At 42.0% G+C, this 21701-nt stretch overlaps 6 protein-coding genes across 7 annotated transcripts in view; 1 reads left to right on the forward strand and 5 right to left on the reverse strand.

The window, feature by feature from the left end:
- Positions 1 to 722: 722 nt before the first annotated feature.
- On the reverse strand, positions 723 to 3673 carry LOC135344030 (serine/threonine-protein kinase SULU-like). Its single transcript, XM_064541091.1, has 3 exons — positions 3387 to 3673; positions 1948 to 3114; positions 723 to 1714 (listed from the first exon to the last, which is right to left on the reverse strand). Exons 1-3 carry the CDS (start codon positions 3660 to 3662, stop codon positions 731 to 733), a joined length of 2427 nt encoding a protein of 808 aa, XP_064397161.1. The 5' UTR covers positions 3663 to 3673; the 3' UTR covers positions 723 to 730.
- Positions 3674 to 4216: 543 nt separating this feature from the next.
- On the reverse strand, positions 4217 to 5525 carry LOC135344064 (arylsulfatase A-like). Its single transcript, XM_064541155.1, has 4 exons — positions 5392 to 5525; positions 5083 to 5186; positions 4759 to 4918; positions 4217 to 4481 (listed from the first exon to the last, which is right to left on the reverse strand). Exons 1-4 carry the CDS (start codon positions 5470 to 5472, stop codon positions 4332 to 4334), a joined length of 495 nt encoding a protein of 164 aa, XP_064397225.1. The 5' UTR covers positions 5473 to 5525; the 3' UTR covers positions 4217 to 4331.
- Positions 5509 to 12036, reverse strand: LOC135344033 (probable serine/threonine-protein kinase DDB_G0271682). 2 transcript variants are annotated; one of them, XM_064541095.1, is made up of 3 exons: positions 11823 to 12036; positions 10574 to 11707; positions 5509 to 5636 (listed from the first exon to the last, which is right to left on the reverse strand). In XM_064541095.1, the coding sequence occupies exons 1-3, from the start codon at positions 12021 to 12023 to the stop codon at positions 5631 to 5633; spliced, it is 1341 nt and encodes a 446-aa protein (XP_064397165.1). In that variant the 5' UTR covers positions 12024 to 12036; the 3' UTR covers positions 5509 to 5630. The 2 variants fall into 2 exon arrangements, with proteins under 2 accessions (XP_064397165.1, XP_064397164.1); XM_064541094.1 differs by lacking the exon at positions 5509 to 5636 and adding an exon at positions 6944 to 7955.
- A 1008-nt stretch (positions 12037 to 13044) lies between these two features.
- Positions 13045 to 16423, reverse strand: LOC135344034 (probable serine/threonine-protein kinase drkD). Its single transcript, XM_064541096.1, has 3 exons — positions 16231 to 16423; positions 14817 to 15980; positions 13045 to 14151 (listed from the first exon to the last, which is right to left on the reverse strand). Exons 1-3 carry the CDS (start codon positions 16408 to 16410, stop codon positions 13363 to 13365), a joined length of 2133 nt encoding a protein of 710 aa, XP_064397166.1. The 5' UTR covers positions 16411 to 16423; the 3' UTR covers positions 13045 to 13362.
- A 578-nt stretch (positions 16424 to 17001) lies between these two features.
- LOC135344053 (arylsulfatase A-like) overlaps positions 17002 to 21701 on the reverse strand; it is a 44775-nt gene continuing 40075 nt past the window's right edge. The window contains exons 7-11 of the mRNA XM_064541130.1: positions 18675 to 18882; positions 18231 to 18488; positions 17948 to 18051; positions 17588 to 17747; positions 17002 to 17302 (exon numbers count right to left, since the gene is read on the reverse strand). Coding sequence (XP_064397200.1) covers positions 17985 to 18051; positions 18231 to 18488; positions 18675 to 18882 — 533 coding nt within the window. The 3' untranslated portion in view covers positions 17002 to 17302; positions 17588 to 17747; positions 17948 to 17984. The remainder of the gene's footprint in view (positions 17303 to 17587; positions 17748 to 17947; positions 18052 to 18230; positions 18489 to 18674; positions 18883 to 21701) is intronic.
- Positions 19486 to 21629, forward strand: LOC135344054 (scavenger receptor cysteine-rich domain superfamily protein-like). Its single transcript, XM_064541131.1, has 7 exons — positions 19486 to 19709; positions 19776 to 19934; positions 19986 to 20177; positions 20242 to 20397; positions 20637 to 20855; positions 21040 to 21193; positions 21375 to 21629. The coding sequence occupies exons 1-7, from the start codon at positions 19643 to 19645 to the stop codon at positions 21520 to 21522; spliced, it is 1095 nt and encodes a 364-aa protein (XP_064397201.1). The 5' UTR covers positions 19486 to 19642; the 3' UTR covers positions 21523 to 21629.

Consider the following 21701-nt stretch of genomic DNA (forward strand, 5'->3'; position numbering starts at 1 on the left):
CATGTGATACTAACAATAATTCATAATAAAATTAATATGCATGTGTAATATACGTCCACAAGCACAATCATGCATGCAGTAACATGCATGTTCTCAATTGCAAGTACAAACAGTGTTTCGCTCAATTGCAAGTACCTATAATGGGAGGGGGGGTGGATCGACTATCTCACAAGGATTGCCAGGGTAACCATGCAAATGTGACCCCCGCCCCCTCCCTCCCTACAGTTCTCAATACCGTATAGCGGGTAATTTTCGGGGGACAAAATATTCGTGGTTCAGCAATATTGAGACATTTCGTGGATAATATTTTCGTGGTTGCTGCTTGGATTGTAGGTAAAGGTAGGCAAGGTCGCTTCATTCGTGGGTAAAATATTCGTGGTCAGACCTCCAACCACGAAAACCACGAATATTTTGCCCCACGAAAATTACCAGCTATACGGTATATATAGCAATCAGGGTCGATCCATAATAACGGAATGTACGAAACTTCCCATGTATTTATACTTAACGAGCTAGTGATAGCCACTGATAATTATACTCTCATCTGCATGTAGTACCTCCTTGCATCTTGTGAATTAATGTGATGGCAGTAGGAACAAATGGTCGTGACTATAGCTTGCATGTGTGGTAGCAATGCGTTTCCATGCAGTGCATGCTATATAATTATAGAGATTCTATATAAGTGAACATAATCATTATACAATAATTATACATGTACATCGCTGAATTACTAGTGTGTAATAGACGGGATTGATGTGTACACAGTTCTGACACCATAGCTACCTCTTACACCACCAAGTATATACAGTTTTCCAGATAGTTCAATGCAAGAACAACAATACAATTTCCTGGGAAGGTCACCACATTGTGTCCACTGGTCTTTGGTGGGATCGTACAGATGGATGCTTGAGATACCGTTACCCCCTCGCACATTATCACTCCCCCCCACAGTCAGGAGGGTGTTGCCGATGGCGATGGGAGATGACCGATAGAATGGCACGTTTGCGACAGATTTCCACACACCAAAACTAGCTCCTGATATCAGGGAGGGTACATGAGCTCGAAACACTTCTTTAGTGAGTTGACGTACGAGATACAGTGTGTCTCCAATTAGGCAAGTTCTGTGGTGATTATTAGTGTTGGGAAGTGGCTCAGCTGTGATCCATTTGTTACTAGTGGTGTCCAGAATGTTCACTTCAGCTATCTTACGGTCATTTGTGCCATATCCACCGATAACGATAAGATTGTTTTGATATGCAACAACTTCCGGCAAAGATAATGCTATTGGCATGGGGGGAAGTAACTTGACCCATTGTCGAGACCTCTCATGGAATGTTAGGATGGTATTCTCTTTCTCTTTAGTAGACTTTTCCTGACCTCCGACCACTAGCAGTTGACCTCTCAGTGTTGCTACGGTGAACCATATCACAGACAGTGGAGGACATCGCAGCTCATTCCAGCTCTCCTGATCTGGTGTGTACATTAGCAAAATGTCAGTCCAGTTATTCATGCCTCTCATGTACGCCTTCCCGTTGATAGCCACAGGATGATCGAGCACATTTATCCCCTCTGGTATGTCCTTGCATGTTTTCCAGTTGAAGGTAATGGCAGTAGGAACAGTTGGTTGTGGTGTGGTCGATTTGTGTGGTAGCAATGCGTTTCCAGCGCTCAAATGAACAATCTTGATTCCTTTTGTGCTTTTGTTTGTGGTTGTCTGTAAATAAAGTGAACATTATAATTATGTCATGGATCAAGTTTGTCAGAGTGGTGGTATATTGTGCATTTGTTGTTGCCATCTCAACCCATACCCCACTACATGACACCACCACCCTTTTTGTGGGCATATATTTCTTATCAAGCTTATATAGGCAACGTCATGATATTAAGACATTTTGAGGCACAACTATAATTATTATGCCGGCAATATCCCCTCACACAGTCACCCACCTCTCTCTGTCCTGAGCGCTGAGGTGTGTCCTGCCGAGGCTGTATCTGTAGAGACCCCACTGAACTGGAGAGACGATAAATTTCTCTACGTTGAGCATCTAACTGCTCTTGTTGGAGAGTGGTCAGTTCTTCCAGTCCACGCACTTGCTCTCGTTTCTCAGCTTGAAGACGATCGATAGTTGCTTGTAATCGAGTGTCTTTCACAGAGATTTGATGTAAAATATGATTTACTTGACCTGACATTTCAAAATTTTCTCTCTGAAGTTGATTGATTACAACATCTCTTTGTTCGATTTCTTCCAAATGTAGTACTTTGATCGCATCAATTTGAGCTTGTTTCTCATCGGCAACTCTTTCAGCAACTTGCTGTATCTTTTCTTCCTTCACAGCCACCTGTTGAATCAGTTCCAGCTTGGTCTGGGTGCAGTTCTGAGGGAGTGTTGTTCCAACCTCCTCCAATCCTCTCAACACCACCACAGCAGATGGTCGATCTTCTTGATCAAACTCTAGGCAATTGAGGGTCAACTGGACTAGGGGGTGGGTCTCACCAAGAGCTGCTTTCGCTGGTTGGATATAATGTTCACGGCGCTCGATTTCTGACCGAGCAACCAGCCTTCGAGTAGCAGGATCTCGATATGTTGCAGGTTTGAGATCTTTGGGGAAGGTTTGTGTCAGTGTGAACAGAGATACTACACCAAAGGAGAAAATGTCTATGGCAGTGTTGTATCGTGTGACCCCTTCCTCTTGAGCTGCCTCTGGTGGCATGTACACACCAGTGCCTGGCATTTGAGTCATCGAGGCAGCTAGCCGACCAGGCTGAATGTTCACAATCCTAGAAACACCCAAGTCTGCTATCTTGGCATTGAGACCATTATCAACTAGAACGTTCTTGGCAGACAGATCACGATGGGCAATGGGTGGAGTGCGGCTGTGCAGATAGACCACCCCTCGGCCAGTCCCCGTCAGAAGGTGCACTTTGAGGTCAATAGGAATGTTGGGGCTGGTTTCCAGAAGATTGTCGAGGCTGGTTTGTAGCTTCTCCATCAGTAGGACAGAGAGTTGGGCTCCAGGGAGATAGCACACCCCCAGGAACTGTACTATGTGAGGGTGACGGAGTTGGCTCATCAGCTTACACTCCTCCACGAAATCAGTCACCCATTTCTCAACCTATATGGGTTATAGGCCCATACTATAATTATCAATATAATTATCAGTTGATTGCACTGATGGGGCCATGAGACAGTGGGTGGGTCTACAGTCAGTGAAGGCATGCAGACTAGCTAGATCTAGCTATAGATAGATGAGGATTGCCACAATGATGGGATGGGATGGGGGACAATATGCAACCAGGGATGGACAGACAGTAAGTATAGGGAAGTTCGATCAGTAAATTCATTCCTTAGTCTAAAGTGACTAGAAAAACAACAGTGTTGTGCTACCTGCTGTGGAGAGCCCAGGTTGACAAGCTGTTGGTGCAATTTCTTGGCAGCTACCGTTGCTCCAGGTATCTCTACCTCCTCCACACTGCCATAAGCGCCTGCTCCTAGTACGCGTCCAGTCAACTCAACTGTAGCAACTGTGAACTGCTCCAACTCCAAAGAAGTAATTCTTGTAGCCATTTTGCAAAAGTACACTCTAATGCAAACAAAGTAGAGGTGCATGTGTCTTGTAGTACATGGGTGGATATATGCTGATTGTGGTGTCTTGTAGTACATGGGTGGGTATCAACAACACTTACATATAGTCTAATTAATTAACTCGATCATCTAGGTCGGAAATACCCGCCATGCAACCCGCAACAAAATAAACCCTGTAGTGCATGGCTGTACATGGATTTCTACTTCAATGGGGGACATGACAAAATGTAATATTCAGATCAAAAGTGAACCATGTCATACAATACATAAAGGAACTATATAATGAGAACGCGTATTAAAGTACATCCAAAAACTGTGTGTAATTGATTAATAATTATGCACACAAAGTTGATGCGACTATAACCTTCTCCAATAAAAAGTGCATACAGTTTACCAATGCAAGAGTACATTTTTGCGTGGGAAGATCACCACATGCCTAGTGTAGTATCCACTGGTCTTGGGTGAGATCATACACATGGATGGATGCTTGAGGTAGCCTATTATGTATATATATATATATATATATATTCATATTCATCACCATGAGTATAGCAGCTTATACTTATTTTTAAATCCCCCCTTTGGTACATTGAACAATATTTACAAATTCTTCAATACTTAATTTGCACAAAGGAATAATCATCCTATTATAATAGTCCCTATAAATTATACAAACTGAAATGATAAACTACAACAGGTCATTTGGGTAACCAGTACAAATTAAAGTAACTCTAACTCATAGCCATGCTAAAGACTGATGTCTTGCAACAAGTTGCTACGGCAACAGTATGGGAATGGCTCGCAGCCGGGTACTGCACATGGTTGGGCGGAGTCATCTTGTCCCATCAACACTTCAGATTGTTCCCATTCTAAGTCATACAGCAACTGTTGTCGAATCTACGGTGGCAGATGCACATTAGTACAAATTACAATCATGTACAATTACATGTGCACGACAGTATATAGAACCCCTGGCCTCTGAATGCAGACTCCCTGAAATAAGATACCATGTTCCAAGAATTAGTGCAGTGTACCGTGAGTGTTTATTGTTTACATGATTGATTATGTGAGGTATGTTACTCATTCTCAATGTTGTACGTATGACAAAATAGGTCTGCATGGTGATCATTACCATCCGTAACACAGTACTTTAAATACAGTACTTCTTAATTACCATTTCTATCTTCTCTAGCACTCTTATATATTTGGTGGCGTCCAGTGGGCGGAGCTCCCCGGGGTCAGCGTTGAGGTTGAACAGTAGTGGGGGGTCGTGAGCAACTAGGGGGGTATTGGAACGACACACCTCATCCGGATAATCGTTAGGACAGAGACCACTGGTTGTGTGTGTGTGTGTGTGTGTGTGTGTGTGTGTGTGTGTGTGTGTGTGTGTGTGTGTGTGTGTGTGTGTGTGTGGAGGGGGGGGGGGTTGGTCATAGGGCAGATAAAAAATACATTGAGCACATAATTATGGAATCTATAATTGTATACTCTCACTCACCCTTGAGTATAGTAGTGAGCCTTGTACGACTTCCACCTCAGTGCATACGGTCCTTGAGTCTCGTTGGCAAACTCGGGGAAATAAGCAAACCAGTCGCGATTACTCTGAATGAAAAAATAAATGTATACATAATACATAATTATAGACAGACACATGCAGACACACACACATGCACATAATATCAATAATTACAGACTTTTATTTGTTCTGTTTCAGATTAAACTGCACGTAATTAAGAGCAAAGTTGTGCTTAAACTTGATATATACCAGTTCACTGCATGGGTTAGACTACACGTATACTATACACACTTTTCCATTCTTGTTGTACAACAGAGAGGACAAGTCGGTTCCATCGATCTTTGTGTCTTTAGGGAGCTCTGCCCCCGCCATACTGAATATGGTAGGGAGAAGGTCAAGTGTTGATGCCAGCTGGTGTGTGCGTCCATGGCCACCAGGCGATGCCGGGCACCCTCATTTCTCCCTCCCAAGTTGAGGCTTTGCCACACCGCAGTGGACCAGCACTCCCTCTGTTATCTCCTTGACTCAAGTCAGGTCTATCATATAGAGGAGATACAAGATTAGATAACATGGTGTTATAGGTGCATAGCAAAATTATGAATTTGTGAAAATTGTCCAGTGCTGTAACATAATGAAGTACTGTGCACATCTTCTCTAGCATTATCAAAATTTTGGCTAAACAGTAATTAGTTGGTTGTAGTTGGTGTATAAGGTCTGTTGTGTTTACTTGCACTTCACTGGCTTCTGTTTACCAATCGTTAATTTATTGATACTCCGTCATTTTACGCTGTTCAACTATACCCCTCCCCTCCCCTGTAGGCCAACCCGATTCGCAGTTACTCTGGCATCTACCCGAATCTGAGTGAAAAGGAATTGACGATACCACAAGGACCTCGACTACTGACTGAGAATCGATTACGCACAAACCCCGAGGATAACCCCCGGGCCGATTCTCGAGGGAGCAGCGATCACAGTAACATTGTGTATTCAACTTATTCGTATAATGAACCCACTGCACTTTGACCTTGCTTAATGCAGCTCGTTCTCGTTCAGTTATATACATGCTCATGTACAAAGCCAGAAATCAACCAGCACCTATAATTATCTGTCCAGTTTTGTTTTGTGTATGGGTTTGAAACCCCTTTATTTGTTTCAGTGTGCCTGTACAGACACCATTACGTGTGTGTGTGCGTGTATGTGTATGAATTATTGTGTGCTATTTACCATGTAACATAATCATGCAAGATGAGGCCGTATACAGTCATGACAACTACAATTTATGTAGGTCATAATTCAGCAACATAATTATAATCATGCTCTTGTCAGTCCACGAACTTGCTCTCGGTTCTCTTATTATCAGCAACTCTTTCAGTATATTAACCTATAATTACTGTTAGTATCTCTTTTTCCTTCATAGCAATCTGTTCTAACATGCACTGGAGCAGTGACTCTATATATAGCCATCTTGTAAGTGCATGAGGGATCTTGCACCTTTAAAATACGCATGCGCAATGATAAACCTGCCTCTAAAATAGTGTGTGGTTAATTATTTATCGAGGCTCTTAATTAATTATTATTGGGTAGATACTAAAGAAAAATCGGCCTGGGACCGCGGCTACAGTAACATGTATCTTTACCTAATATCATGCATGTTGACAGTGTTGTCATAGTAACTGTGTTAATGCAATTACTACATGCATCGTTAATATAATTATCAGAATGTTCAGGGGAGATACCCACCCATGCACTAGCTATCCTTATACTTGGAGCTAGCTATATATACATAACATAAATTATTATGACATCCCATTTATAGCTGTTTGTCACCAGACGATCTGTACCTTTTATGGACATTTTACTAATATTCAGATCAAATGATAAAATACAATAATAGACTAGTGTACAATGGATGGGATTGATGTGTACACAGTGCTGAAACCTATTCCACCACCAACTACACACAGTTGGCCAGACAGTTCATTGCTGCAACAACAACATTCCATTTTCTTGGGAAGATCACCGCATTGTGTCCACTGGTTTTTGGTTGGATCGTACAGATGGATGCTTGAGATAGCATTACCTCTTAGCTGCCTATCACTACCCCCTACAGTCAGGAGGGTGTTGCTGATGGTGATGGGAGACGATCTACAAAATGGCACACTTGCGACAGATTCCCACACACCAGAACTAGCTCGTGATATGAGGGAGGGTACATAAGCTCGAAAAACTTTTCTAGTGGCTTGACCTACAAGATACAGTGTGTCTCCAATTTGGCAAGTTTTGTATTCATCAGTGTTGGGAAGTGGTTCGGCTGTGATCCATTTGTTACTCGTGTCTAGAATGTTTACATCAGCTATCTTACTACCGTTTGAGTCAACTCCACCGATAACGATCAGATGGTTCTGATATCCAACAACTGCTGCTTCAGTTAATGCTTTTGGCATGAGAGGAAGTGACTGGACCCATTGTCGAGAGCTCTCATCGAATGTTAGGATGGTGTCTTTATTCTCATAAGTAGACTTGTCCCACCCTCCGACCACTAGCACTCGACCTCTCAGTGTTGTTACGGTGAAGTGCTTCACAAGAGGATGTGGCAGCTCATACCAGTGATCTTGTGTGTAAACTACCACTGTCTCAGTCCTGTTACACACACTGCGCATGTACAGCTTCCCGTTAATAGTCACAGGCTGAACGTACGACGTCATCCCATTTGGTAGTTCCTTGCATTTTTTCCAGTTGAAGGTAATGGCAGTAGGAACAGTTGGTTGTGACGTGGTTGACTTGTGTGGTAGCAATTCATTTCCAATACTTAAATCGACAACCTTGATTGCTTTTGTGGTTTTGTTTGTGGTTGTCTGTGAAAAAAGTGGTTGTATCTGGTTGTATATTATTATGTCGTGGTGTGTGCATGCACTGAGAGGTATATATATTTACGGTATATAGTATGTCTGTCAGTGCATGGAGACTGCTACAGCTGCTCAATGATAAACAAAGTGCAAGAAGAGCTTTATATATAATTATAGGCTTCTTAGTAACATGACTGGTAGGTGGCAGGAGTAAAGTGTAATGATACACTTTAATTACTCCTGCCACCTACCGGTTTCCTTGAGAACATACCGTGGATTACCCAGTAGAGAGCACAATGAAAGTAGACTGAACCAAGAATTATGAGTGTGGAATCAATCTACTTGGATATTTTGTTTCTGCATGACCCTATATACTCTGACATTCTTATATACGGTATATATATATATAATTGGTATTTCAGAGCAATGCATAATAGTGTACGTCAGTGCTACATAAACTGACGCAGACCTATATAGGTCTTTTAATAATTTAAGAGCGTAAGGAATTTAATTGTCGTCTGTGACATCACAATTACTTGTTTTACTTTTGTGGAGCTGGCACGCCCTTTACTATGGCAGCCCAGAGGAGGTACGACACGTGGTTAAGCTCACGTGGCTGCTATTTCTTGAGTGGAGGTAAAAAAGACAAAGAAGTCGTTAAAAAATACATTCCAATGACAACATTCAGCTGGTGCCGTAAAGAGACAAGTTTAGTATAAAACTCAGTGAAGAAGTTGTTGCTGGCTAGTAGCTAGAGTTTTACTAGTAGAGATGAAATAATCTCAGGGATCAGATATTAATTGGCAATGACCCTATATCCTAAATGCATACTTATTAAACACTCTAAAACAGAATGACACTATCAAAATAATATCTCAAAGTCTAAGTGGTTTCCAACAATCAACCAGCCTGATCTATAAGTGTACCGTATAGCGGGTAATTTTCGTGGGGCAATATTCGTGGTTTTCGTGGTTGGAGGTCTGACCACAAATATTTTACCAACGAATGAAGAGCCTTGCCTACCTTTACCTGCAGTGCAAGCTCCAACCACAAAAATATTACCCATGAAATATCTCTGAACCACAAATATTTTGTCCCCCGAAAACTACCCACTATCAAAGACACAGTCTTGAATGATATTCATGTACAAGTTAATGAGATTTATTATCATTTTGGCTAGTCATGTGACCATACCTCCTCTGCCTTCCGCGCTACAATGCCAGCTCAAGTGATTTGGTACAGATCGATAAAGTACTAGATCTATGGATTAAACAGGACTGGCGTGTAGGTGATTCTCTGAATCTTTTACTGCTTATCTCTAGCTCTTGATATCAACTACTGCCAAAAATAGCGCCGACTCAGCACATTTATAGCTTTAATTGCTCTTTTCGCACATGATCTCAACATCCTTCCAACCTCGTCTGTCCTCTGATGGCAGCCTCCGAAGAAAGTTGGTCACGATCGTTAATCAGTTTTTCTTCATAACCTCCAATTCCTATACAGTAAATGCACTAAAAGCCATGGAAGGACCTCAACCTGCTGAGTCAGCACTTTTGTCTCATTCTCTTGCATTCTTGAGGGTATAGATCTAGCACTTGTGTTAACTGTTATTATAAATATAGGAACAACAGAAGGATTAAAAACTTTTTTTTCCTGATAAAAAAATATCTATATATATAGGTGATATATTACAAGTAGCATCGTGTAAAAGCTTCTCTGTGATCTAAATGGCTGAACACAAAGGTAAATAGTGAATATCTCGTTAGTTCACTCCGATACCTATCTCGTTCTATCGATTATAAAAGATCTAGAGCCAAATTTTATACATATGACTTCATTCTGATCAAGGTACATATGTACACGGAAAAAATAAATTAACTAGAGCACTGAAGTGCTAACCCTCGGCTGTTGACATGAATAAATAGAAGTATATAAATACCTCAGTTATATACACAGCAACAAACTACAATTCTACTTTTAATAGAGACCGGTAAAGGATCACTTCAGCTGCAAATGTGTAGCTATACCTCGAATAAAGGTCGCGTGTAGAGCTAGCCAACGTGTAAGTTTATAGCTTCTTAGCTTTTGCTCGCTTTTATACGACAACGAAGCTTTAACATCGAAATCTGCCACTATTAAGTTTGTTGTGTGAAGGCATGCAGTGCTGTGGCATCCAGGTGAGTAGACTCAGATATGACAAACAGACTACTATACCCGTGGCCGCTCACGCGCGCCTCGGGTAACAAGTTGAAAACTGCATCACGTGATCGTGTCAGACCTCGGTTGTTTTGTTTGGCACAGATTGCTAGGCTTGATCACAACTGCACAAAACTCACCCTGAAATGCAGCCGCTTCACTATTCCGTGTACTGGTCAGTTTTGGCTGCTCCAAACTAGATTCTAATGTACGTTTAATAGGGCCGGATATGATGTTTTGGGTGTAGTTTGGAAGATTACACTTGAATAGAGAGCAATGATTCATTATCGTCAGATAGAACCGCAAAATTAGTTTGAGACATGACCACTATTTTGCTGCGGCGTACTTTCTGAAATGTAGCCACCTCGCTATTGATGCTAAACTATACACTGTCCCAAGAGTTTACTGTACATGCATGCATAAGGCATTACCTCTCTCTGTCCTGAGTCCTGAGGTTGGTCCTGAGGCTGTATCTGTAGAGAACTGGAGACACGAACTTTCAACTGCTCTTGTTGGAGAATGGTCAGTTCTTCTGGTCCACGAACTTGCTCTCGGGTCTCAGCTTGAAGACGATCAATTATTGCTTGTAATTGAGCAATATGAGTGTCTTTCTCAGAGATTTGGTGTAAAAGTTGATTTACTTGACCTGACTTTTCCAAAAAATTTTTCTGAAGTTGATTGATTCCAAAATCCCTTTGTTCAATTTCCTCCGACTGCAGTACTTTGATTGCGTCACTTTGAGCCTGATTATCGGCAACAGCTCGCTGTATCTCTTCTTCCTTCACAGCAACCTGCTGAATCAGTTCCAGCTTGGTCTGGGTGCAGTTCTGAGGGAGTGTTGTTTTAACCTCCTCCAATCGTCTCAACACCACTACAGCAGATGGTCGATCTTCAGGAAGGAACTCCAGACAGTCGAGGGTCAACTGGACTAGGGAGTGGGTCTCACCAAGAGCTGCTTTCATTGAAACAATGTAATTTTCACGACGTTCGATTTCTGTACGTCCCAAGACCCTTCGAGTAGCAGGATCATAATACGCAGCAGGTTTGAGATTTCTTGGAAAGGTTTGTGTCAGTGTGAACAGAGATACTACACCAAAGGAGAAGATGTCTATGGCAGTGTTGTATCGTGTGACCCCTTCCTCTTGAGCTGCCTCTGGTGGCATGTACACACCAGTGCCAGGCATTTGAGTCATTGAGGCAGCTAGCTGGCCAGGCTGAATGTTCACAATCCTAGAAACACCCATGTCTGCTATCTTGGCATTGAGACCGTTATCGACTAGAATGTTTTTGGCAGACAGATCGCGATGGGCAATGGGTGGAGTGCGGCTGTGCAGATAGACCACCCCTCGGCCAGTCCCCGTCAGAAGGTGCACTTTGAGGTCAATAGGGATGTTGGGGCTCGTTTCTAGAAGGTTATCAAGGCTGGTTTGTAGCTTCTCCATCAGTAGGACGGGGAGCTGGGCTCCAGGGAGATAGCACACTCCCAGGAACTGTACTATGTGAGGGTGACGGAGTTGGCTCATCAGCTTACATTCTTCCACAAAATCAGTCACCCATTTCTCAACCTGAGTAAAAAACAAACCCTAATAAACTCCTTAGCTGTAAGCTGATCAAAGCAACACAAGCTGAAGCTAAATCTAACTGATCTATAATAATTATAGCTAGATCTATATAATTCACCTGCTGTGGAGAGCCCAAGTTGACAAGCTGTTGGTGCAATTTCTTGGCAGCTACCGTTGCTCCCGGGATCTCCACCTCCTCCACACTGCCATAAGCACCTGCTCCTAGTACACGTCCAGTCAACTGAACTGTAGCGACTAGGAACTGCTCCAACTCGGGAGCAGTGTGGATAGTACTAAGTGTGTGGATTCTATCAGCCATTTTTGCAAACAAAAGTGTATGGCGGCTAGATCTAGATCTAGATAATTATGGATCTATGCGGTTATGTGGGGCCAATGAACTCTTGGACTTGGTTGGGCCTATTGAAGTGTGCACATATCTAGATCTAGCAAAAAGTCCTTGATTTCGACCTTCATAAAGTTGTCAAAACTTTGTCATACTTCACTGAAAGTGTCATATGCCATAGTAGTCTCGCGAGCACGATGACTTCTCAAGGCGTCTGCTCGCGAGACTGCGCTTCTGTCTATAATTATGCTGCATGTAGAGCTGATACGCTCTACCAGCTAAACGTTTGCATTTCCCATGCATGCAGAAGTAGCCTTGATCCCAGGCCGCACTTCCTCTGAAGATATGGGCCTGGAATCGACTGCATGTTTGCGCATGCGCCCCAGAAACTGGGGACTTTGGATAACATCACAGTAAATCAATGACGTCACATCGAACGGAAGTGAATTGAAGGAAGTAGATAGAATTTCGATTGTGAAGGTTTCTTACGGAAGCCTGTATTTAATTCGTTTTCCACATAAATATTCCACTATGGAATGCACTTCCATTCTGAAATTCCGTATGCACTTTCATTCTGAAACTCAGACTAAATATCCCTCGGGCCTAAGTCACTACTGAGCCAATAATTATATCCCATGTGGCACTCGTGCATGCATGTGTCACAGTTTTTATTGTAGAATGGAAGTGAACATAATTATGATAAGAATGTTGCTACATACAATTGCAAGATGCATTATTGAAATGAACTTCACCATGAATCTTGTCAAGAGTATAGATGATAATTACCGGTATAAGAGTAATGTATGGTTGAATCGGAACTGAATTTGCCAAACTCTGTGGTATACATTATGGCTTCATTTATAAACTTTAAATTGGGACTTAGTACTTCTACATGGAATATGCTAATAGCAGGTTGAAGCTTTACCATTCAATATTATCATATAGCAAAATTTATAAATGAAGCACTAGGTAATAATCATAGTGAACTGAACTACAAAAAAATCACACAATTTACACTATATACTCCATACCATAGATAACGTTTACTGCATGCATGGATAGTATTATGACAGTATAAACATGTTGCTTTACATTCATATACATGTACATCGATGAATTACTAGTGTGTAATGGACGGGATTGATGTGTACACAGATCTGACACCATAGCTACCTCTTACACCACCAAGTATATACAGTTTTCCAGATAGTTCAATGCAAGAACAAGAATACATTCTCTCGGGAAGGTCATCACATTGTGTCCACTGGTCTTTGGTGGGGTCATACAGATGGATGCTTGAGATACCGTTACCCCCTCACACATCATCACTCCCTCCCACAGTCAGGAGGGTGCTGCCGACGGCAATGGGAGACGACCGATAGAATGGCACACTTGCGACAGATTCCCACACACCAAAACTAGCTCCTGATATTAGGGAGGGTACATGAGCTCGAATCACTACTTTAGTGAGTTGACGTACGAGATACAGTGTGTCTCCAATTAGGCAAGTTCTGTGGTGATTATTAGTGTTGGGAAGTGGTTCGGCTGTGATCCATTTATTACTGGTGGTGTCCAGAATGTTCACATCAGCTATCTTATGGTCATTTGTGCCATATCCACCGATAACGATAAGATTGTTTTGATATGCAACAACTTCCGGCAAAGATAATGCTATTGGCATGGGGGGAAATAACTTGACCCATTGTCGAGACCTCTCATGGAATGTTAGGATTGTATTCGCTTTCTCTTTAGTAGATTTTTCCTGACCTCCGACCACTAGCAGTTGACCTCTCAGTGTTGCTACAGTGAACCATATCACAGACAGTGGAGGACATCGCAGCTCATCCCAGCTCTCCTGATCTGGTGTGTACACTAGCACAATGTCAGTCCAGTTACTCATGCCTCTCATGTACGCCTTCCCGTTGATAGCCACAGGATGATCGAGCACATTTATCCCCTCTGGTTTGTCCTTGCATGTTTTCCAGTTGAAGGTGATGGCAGAAGGAACAGTTGGTTGTGGTGTGGTCGACTTGTGTGGTAGCAATGCGTTTCCAGCGCTCAAATGAACAATCTTGATTCCTTTTGTGCTTTTGTTTGTGGTTGTCTGTAAATAAAGTGAACATTATAATTATGTCATGGATCAAGTTTGACAGAGTGGTGGTATATTGTGCATGTAAACAAGGCTGAATTATTTGACATAATTTAAAGTACCGTATATCTTCTAATTTATCGGACAGCAAAAAATAATTATTTTGGAAATTGTCCGGGTATAATTGGAACAGATTTTTATAGAGTATGCCAAGTGTCCGGAATAATTAGAACAAGCAAGTAGCTGCATGCGAGCTAGCTAAGTTTAATAGAACAAGGTAGGACTGAATAGTTGCACTAGCTATCTAAAACTATATAGCTACTCACAAAGCTATCTAACTGCAGCACTATATTGTCGTCTATGAATGGTAACTCAACTTTTCAAGGTATTGTCCGGATATTTAGAACAAATGTAATATTAAAATACTGGAGTGTCCGTTGTATTAGAACAACAAAAATTGCCCAAAAGAGTGTCCGGGGTAATTAGAAGTGTCCGATAAATTAGAAGATATACGGTAGTTGTTGCCATCTCAACCCATTACCCCATGCGCTGATACCACCACCCTTTTTGTGGGCATATATTTCTTTATCAAGCTTATATAGGCAACGTCATGATATTAAGACATTTTGAGGCACAACTATAATTATTATGTGGGAATACCCCCTCACACAGTCACCCACCTCTCTCTGTCCTGAGCCCTGAGGTGTGTCCTCCCGAGGCTGTATCTGTGGAGACCTCACTGAACTGGAGATACGATAAATTTCTCTACGTTGAGCGTCTAACTGCTCTTGTTGGAGAGTGGTCAGTTCTTCCAGTCCATGCACTTGCTCTCGTTTCTCAGCTTGAAGATGATCGATAGTTGCTTGTAATCGAGTGTCTTTCACAGAGATTTGATGTAAAATATGATTTACTTGACCTGACATTTCAAAATTTTCTCTCTGAAGTTGCTTGATTACAACATCTCTTTGTTCGATTTCCTCCAAGTGTAGTACTTTGATCGCATCAATTTGAGCTTGTTTCTCATCGGCAACTCTTTCAGCAACTTGCAGTTCTTCTTCTTTCACAGAAACCTGTTGAATCAGTTCCAGCTTGGTCTGGGTGCAGTTCTGAGGGAGTGTTGTTCCAACCTCCTCCAATCCTCTCAACACCACCACAGCAGATGGTCGATCTTCTTGATCAAACTCTAGGCAATTGAGGGTCAACTGGACTAGGGGGTGGGTCTCACCAAGAGCTGCTTTCGCTGGTTGGATATAATGTTCACGGCGCTCGATTTCTGAGCGAGCAATCAGCCTTCGAGTAGCAGGGTCTCGATATGTTGCAGGTTTGAGATCTTTGGGGAAGGTTTGTGTCAGCATGAACAGAGATACCACACCAAAGGAGAAGATGTCTATGGCAGTGTTGTATCGTGTGACCCCTTCCTCTTGAGCTGCCTCTGATGGCATGTACACACCAGTGCCTGGCATTTGAGTCATCGAGGCAGCTAGCCGACCAGGCTGAATGTTCACAATCCTAGAAACACCCAAGTCTGCTATCTTGGCATTGAGACCGTTATCAACTAGAATGTTCTTGGCAGACAGATCACGATGGGCAATGGGTGGAGTGCGGCTGTGCAGATAGACCACCCCTCGGCCAGTCCCCGTCAGAAGGTGCACTTTGAGGTCAATAGGAATGTTGGGGCTGGTTTCCAAAAGATTGTCGAGGCTGGTTTGTAGTTTCTCCATCAGTAGGACGGGGAGTTGGGCTCCAGGGAGATAGCACACCCCCAGGAACTGTACTATGTGAGGGTGACGGAGCTGGCTCATCAGCTTACACTCCTCCACGAAATCAGTCACCCATTTCTCAACCTATATGGGTTATAGGCCCATACTAGTATTATGATTGCACTGATGGGGCCATGAGACAGTGGGTGGGTCTACAGTCAGTGAAGGCATGCAGACTAGCTAGATAGATGAGAGATTACAACAATGATGGGATGGGATGGGGGACAATATAATTATGCAACCAGGGATGGACAGACAGTAAGTATAGGGAAGTTAAATCAGTAAATTCATTACTTAGTCTAAAGTGACTAGAAAAATAACAGTCTTGTGCTACCTGCTGTGGAGAGCCCAGGTTGACAAGCTGTTGGTGCAATTTCTTGGCAGCTACCGTTGCTCCAGGTATCTCCACCTCCTCCACACTGCCATAAGCACCTGCTCCTAGTACGCGTCCAGTCAATTCAACTGTAGCGACTGTGAACTGCTCCAACTCCGGAGAAGTAATTCTTGTTGCCATTTTGCAAAAGTACACTCTAATCCAAACAAAGTAGAGGTGGTGTCTTGTAGTATAATAATGTGGGTGGATATGCATGTGGTGTCTTGTAGTACATGGGTGGGTATCAACAACACTTACATATAGCCTAATTAATTAACTCGATCATCTAGGTCGGAAGTACCCGCCAACCCGCAACAAAATAAACCCTGTAGTGAATGGCTGTATATGGATTTCAACTTCAATGGACACGACAAAATGTAATATTCAGATCAAAAGTGAACAATGTCATACAATACAGGAGGAACTATAATAATGAAAACGAGTATTACTAAACTACTACTTTATTATAGTGTGTAATTGATTAATAACTATGCACACAAAGTTGATGCAGCTATCACCTTCTCCAATAAAAAGTACATACAGTTTACTAGTGCAAGAGTACATTTTTGCGTGGGAAGGTCACCACATGCATAGTATAGTATCCATGCACTGGTCTCTTGGGTGAGATCATGCATAGATGGATGCTTGAGGTAGCCTATTATGTATATATATATATATTCATAACCATGAGTATAGCATTTGGAATAGCTTATACTTATTTTTAAATCCCCCTTTGGTACATTGAACAATATTTAATACTTAATTTGCACAAAGGAATAATCATCCTATTATATATAATGTCCCTATAAATTATACAAATGAAACGATAAACTACAACAGGTCATTTGGTACAAATTAAAGTTACTCTAACTCATAGCCATGCTAAAGACTGATTGTCTTGCAATAAGTTGCTACGGCAACAGTATGGGAATGGCTCGCAGCCGGGTACTGCACATGGTTGGGCGGAGTCATCTTGTCCCATCAGCACTTCAGATTGTCCCCATTCCAAGTCATACAGCAACTGTTGTCGAATCTACGGTGGCAGATGAACATGCATTAGTACAAATTACAATCATGTACAATTATTGCATGTGCACGACAGTATATAGAACCCCTGGCCTCTGAATGCAGACTCCCTGAAATAAGATATCATGTTCCAAGAATTAGTGCAGTGTACCGTGCACTGTTTATTGTTTACATGATTGATTATGTGAGGTATGTTACTCATTCTCAATGTTGTACGTATGACAAAATAGGTCTGCATGGTGATCATTACCATCCGTAACACAGTACTTTAAATACAGTACTTCTTATTTACCATTTCTATCTTCTCTAGCACTCTTATATATTTGGTGGCGTCCAGTGGGCGGAGCTCCCCGGGGTCAGCGTTGAGGTTGAACAGCAGTGGGGGGTCGTGAGCAACGAGAGGGGTATTGGAACGACACACCTCATCCGGATAATCGTTAGGACAGAGACCACTGCTTGTGTGTGTGTGTGTGTGTGTGTGTGTGTGTGTGTGTGTGTGTGTGTGTGTGTGTGTGTGTGTGTGTGTGTGTGTGTGTGTGTGTGTGTGTGTGTGTGTGTGTGTGTGTGTGGAGGGGGGGGGTTGGTCATAGGGCAGATAAAAAATACATTGAGCACATAATTATGGAATCTATAATTGTATACTCTCACTCACCCTTGAGTATAGTAGTGAGCCTTGTACGACTTCCACCTCAGTGCATACGGTCCTCGAGTCTCGTTGGCAAACTCGGGGAAATAAGCAAACCAGTCGCGATTACTCTGAATGAAAAAAATGCATGTATACATTATAGACAGACACATGCAGACACACACACATATGCACATACTATCAGACTTTTATTTGTTCTGTTTCAGATTAAACTGCACGTAAGAGCAAAGTTGTGCTTAAACTTGATATACCAGTTCACTGGGTTAGACTACAAGTATACTATAAACACTTTTCCATTCTTGTTGTACAACAGAGAGGACAAGTCGGTTCCATCGATCTTTGTGTCTTTAGGGAGCTCTGCCCCGCCATACTGAATATGGTAGGGAGAAGGTCAAGTGTTGATGCCAGCTGGTGTGTGCGTCCATGACGAATCTTGTTCGGCCACCAGGCGATGCTGGGTACCCTCATTCCTCCCTCCCAAGTTGAGGCTTTGCCACACCGCAGTGGACCAGCACTCCCTCCGTTATCTCCTTGACTCAAGTCAGGCCTATCATATAGAGAAGGTACAAGATTAGTTGTAAGATGGTGTTATAGGTGCATAGCAAAATTATGAATTTGTGAAATTTACCCATACTTAAAACAAACTTTGTGAGTAATAGACGGAAATGGTATATTGTACATAATTAACTCTTCGAGAGCATAAAATTCTGATACAAGCTTCATCTTCACTCACCCATTATCAGCAGTGAGGAAGATCACAGTGTTGTCAGATACACCAGTATTAGAGAGAGCCTGAAGCACTTGAGACACAGCCCAGTTCACTTCTCTCAGCGAGTCGCCATAGTTACCTCTCTTACTTGAATTTCTAAACTTTTGGCCAGAAAATTGTGGAGCGTGCATGTGTTGGAAAGCGTAGTAGAGGAAGAAGGGTTTTCCAGAACCTGATGTGTGTGTGTGTGTGAGGGGGAGTGAATTGTGGTAACATGTGAGGGCTATGAACAGAAATGATCGTAGGAATCAACCAATAGGAATCAGTGAATTCACTATTCACTCCATATATAGCTGCAGGTATAGTATTAACAGTGGATTGCAGCGACTGAAGACACTTGTATGACATTGTTTGGGTGGGGATTGAGGCAAGCAAGTCACTGTATGTTCACCCCCCGTTTAATTAAAGAATAGTACTATCTTCGGTTTAAACCCTTGCCATAGATTTTGCACTAGCATTGCGTGCTGAGTCTGCAAAATGCCAGGGTTACACTGGGTTTCAGCAGCCGTGACTTTAGTATCATTCTAATTCTCTGAAAGCTTAGAAAGAAACCTTTCAAACTACATACAAAACTTTTTTAAAGAACGACAGCTGATGTAAAAGATTAAAGGCGTAAGGAATGTCTCTGTTTTTGTAAACTTTGAACTACATGCATGTTAATTTCACAGACTGATGAGTTACAGACTGTCAGTGGTCACTTGCAATTCCTTTTGGTCAACGTGGTGAGAAGTGATCCCACATTAACAGCATATTATATAGCCCCTTATATATACACAATTAATTATGTATGGGATTGTTACATGTATAATTATAGTAGCCTATATATACGTCATAACCTTACATGCTGTTATAGTAGAAAAATAGACTATAGAAATTGAACTGTGAGCAACCAGCTAGTCTGAGATTGAATAACATAACAAGATTGTGCTGTAATGGCTGTTTTAGTGCAAGCCATTATTATTACGGCTCTAATTGGACAGCTTGTGGAGGCTCAAACAGGTAATTTTACAAATATTAATTAATATATACTACTCAGCAACTGCTTTCTTCTATCACAAAGCTTAGAGTGCACTAACGGAGAGATCCGATTGGACGCAGAAGGAGGAAATCGCTTTGTAGAGTTCTGCTCCAGTGGTGAATGGCAAAATTTGTGCACTAATGATGGTTTGTGGGAAGAGGAGGAAGTTACAGTGGCCTGCAGGCAACTAGGCTATGCTGGGCAAAGTAAGTGTGCGATGATCGAATGCACAGTCTATACACCCACCATGCACGCAGTGCCCGTAACATGGGGTGGTGCTTGTAGTACTTCACCGACTGACAAGTTCTTCAGTATCTCAATGAAATGTAACGGGACTGAGAACAGGGTACAGGATTGTGCCGGAGTGGTCACTGAGAGAGCTACATGCGTGTGCAGTACCGACTTTGTATTGGGTTCAACCCTCCATGGAATAGTGCAGTGCCAACCAGGTATGTATTCCATATTGCTGGGTATTCTAACTTGAATGAGTGTATAATTATTTACTCGATCCAGCTGACTGTGATAACGGTGAAGTGAGACTGGTGAGCGGAGACACGTGTAATGAGGGACGAGTGGAGGTGTGTATGAACGGCAGATGGGGAACAGTATGCAACAACACACCGGAGTTAGCTGGAGCTGTGTGCTCTCAACTGGGATTCTCTCCTGAGAGTAAGTGAACCAATCTTTGTAATGGCACACTTCAATAAACGTACGTATAGCTGTCAAAGAGCTACAAAACGCATGAAATTGAACAATCCTTACTCAGCTCCCACACAGGCCAATTTTTGAAAACACCAAGCCAATGTTTTTTCTCACAAACAGAAGATTTTGGCCTGAAACAACCTTTTTTTTAGATCGATACTTTAAGAAGGTGATAAATAATTATAAGCTATATAATTTGTGTACAGGAGCTACTGTTGTGAGATATTCTCCTGGTTTTGTACCGATCAGCAACTGTGTACTATTGAGTGGCGGTGATTTGAACTGCAGTCAACTCACTGACGGGTCATGTGATCACTCCATGGACCTCGGAGTGGTGTGTCGTACTTACAGTGACGTGAAAGAAATTTCCAAGCAGTGCACAAGTATGAACCTAGTAGCAGCTACAAACTCTACCTGTCCGCCTAGTAAGCAAGTATGCATACCTATATACGTACTGTACACTTGAATTTGACTACCGAAGCAGTTGATGTACGTACGTAATTACAGGGTCATTCTAATCTTGATTTTTCGCCCATGTAATTCGTTTATTTATTATTGTCTGCTGAATTACATTGACTAATGACATAATTATATACCAATTTTCTCTAGCTATAGATACTATGAACACTGACAGCAATGTTTCAAGAAGCATTACAATAGCAATGGGAGTTATCATTGCCATACTGATTGCGGTGATAGTCGTCATGGCAATCACATGGACGTACGCTGCACGTAGTTCTACTAGGAAACTTTCACAGAATGGGTAAGCAGTAATTTGAGCTCATGATTATTAAGCACACACACATCAATCAGTACAATAACGTTGGGAAATATGATACACCTTAAGTAGCAAACAGCTGTGACACTCATTACCATGCATGCAGTATTGCTGGTTCTGACTTGATATTCTTTGATTAATTACATGAACTGTATTCATATTATAGCATGTCAACAGAGAAAGCAGCGACAAATGGTGACGTGAACGTTACAGCTGAGGGAAGCAAACAGTATAGCAACCCAACTTACATGGGGCCGGGGGAAGCGAGTAACCAAGACTACGATGTAGATGATGATTATGTATCTGTTCATTAACAGAAGTGAACAATTCCTTCTATCGAACAATTTTTTTAAAATTCGTATTATCATCCTAATAGCCACTATAGCCATGTAGAGCATTATTTGATACATTTACCAACATTATGATCAATGCATGGTTGCCATTGTCTACACAATGAGAATTCTGCTGCATTGTGTACACTGGGACAATGTCA

Source organism: Halichondria panicea, chromosome 11, assembly GCF_963675165.1.
Source record: "Halichondria panicea chromosome 11, odHalPani1.1, whole genome shotgun sequence".
Taxonomy (NCBI): Eukaryota; Metazoa; Porifera; class Demospongiae; order Suberitida; family Halichondriidae; genus Halichondria; species Halichondria panicea.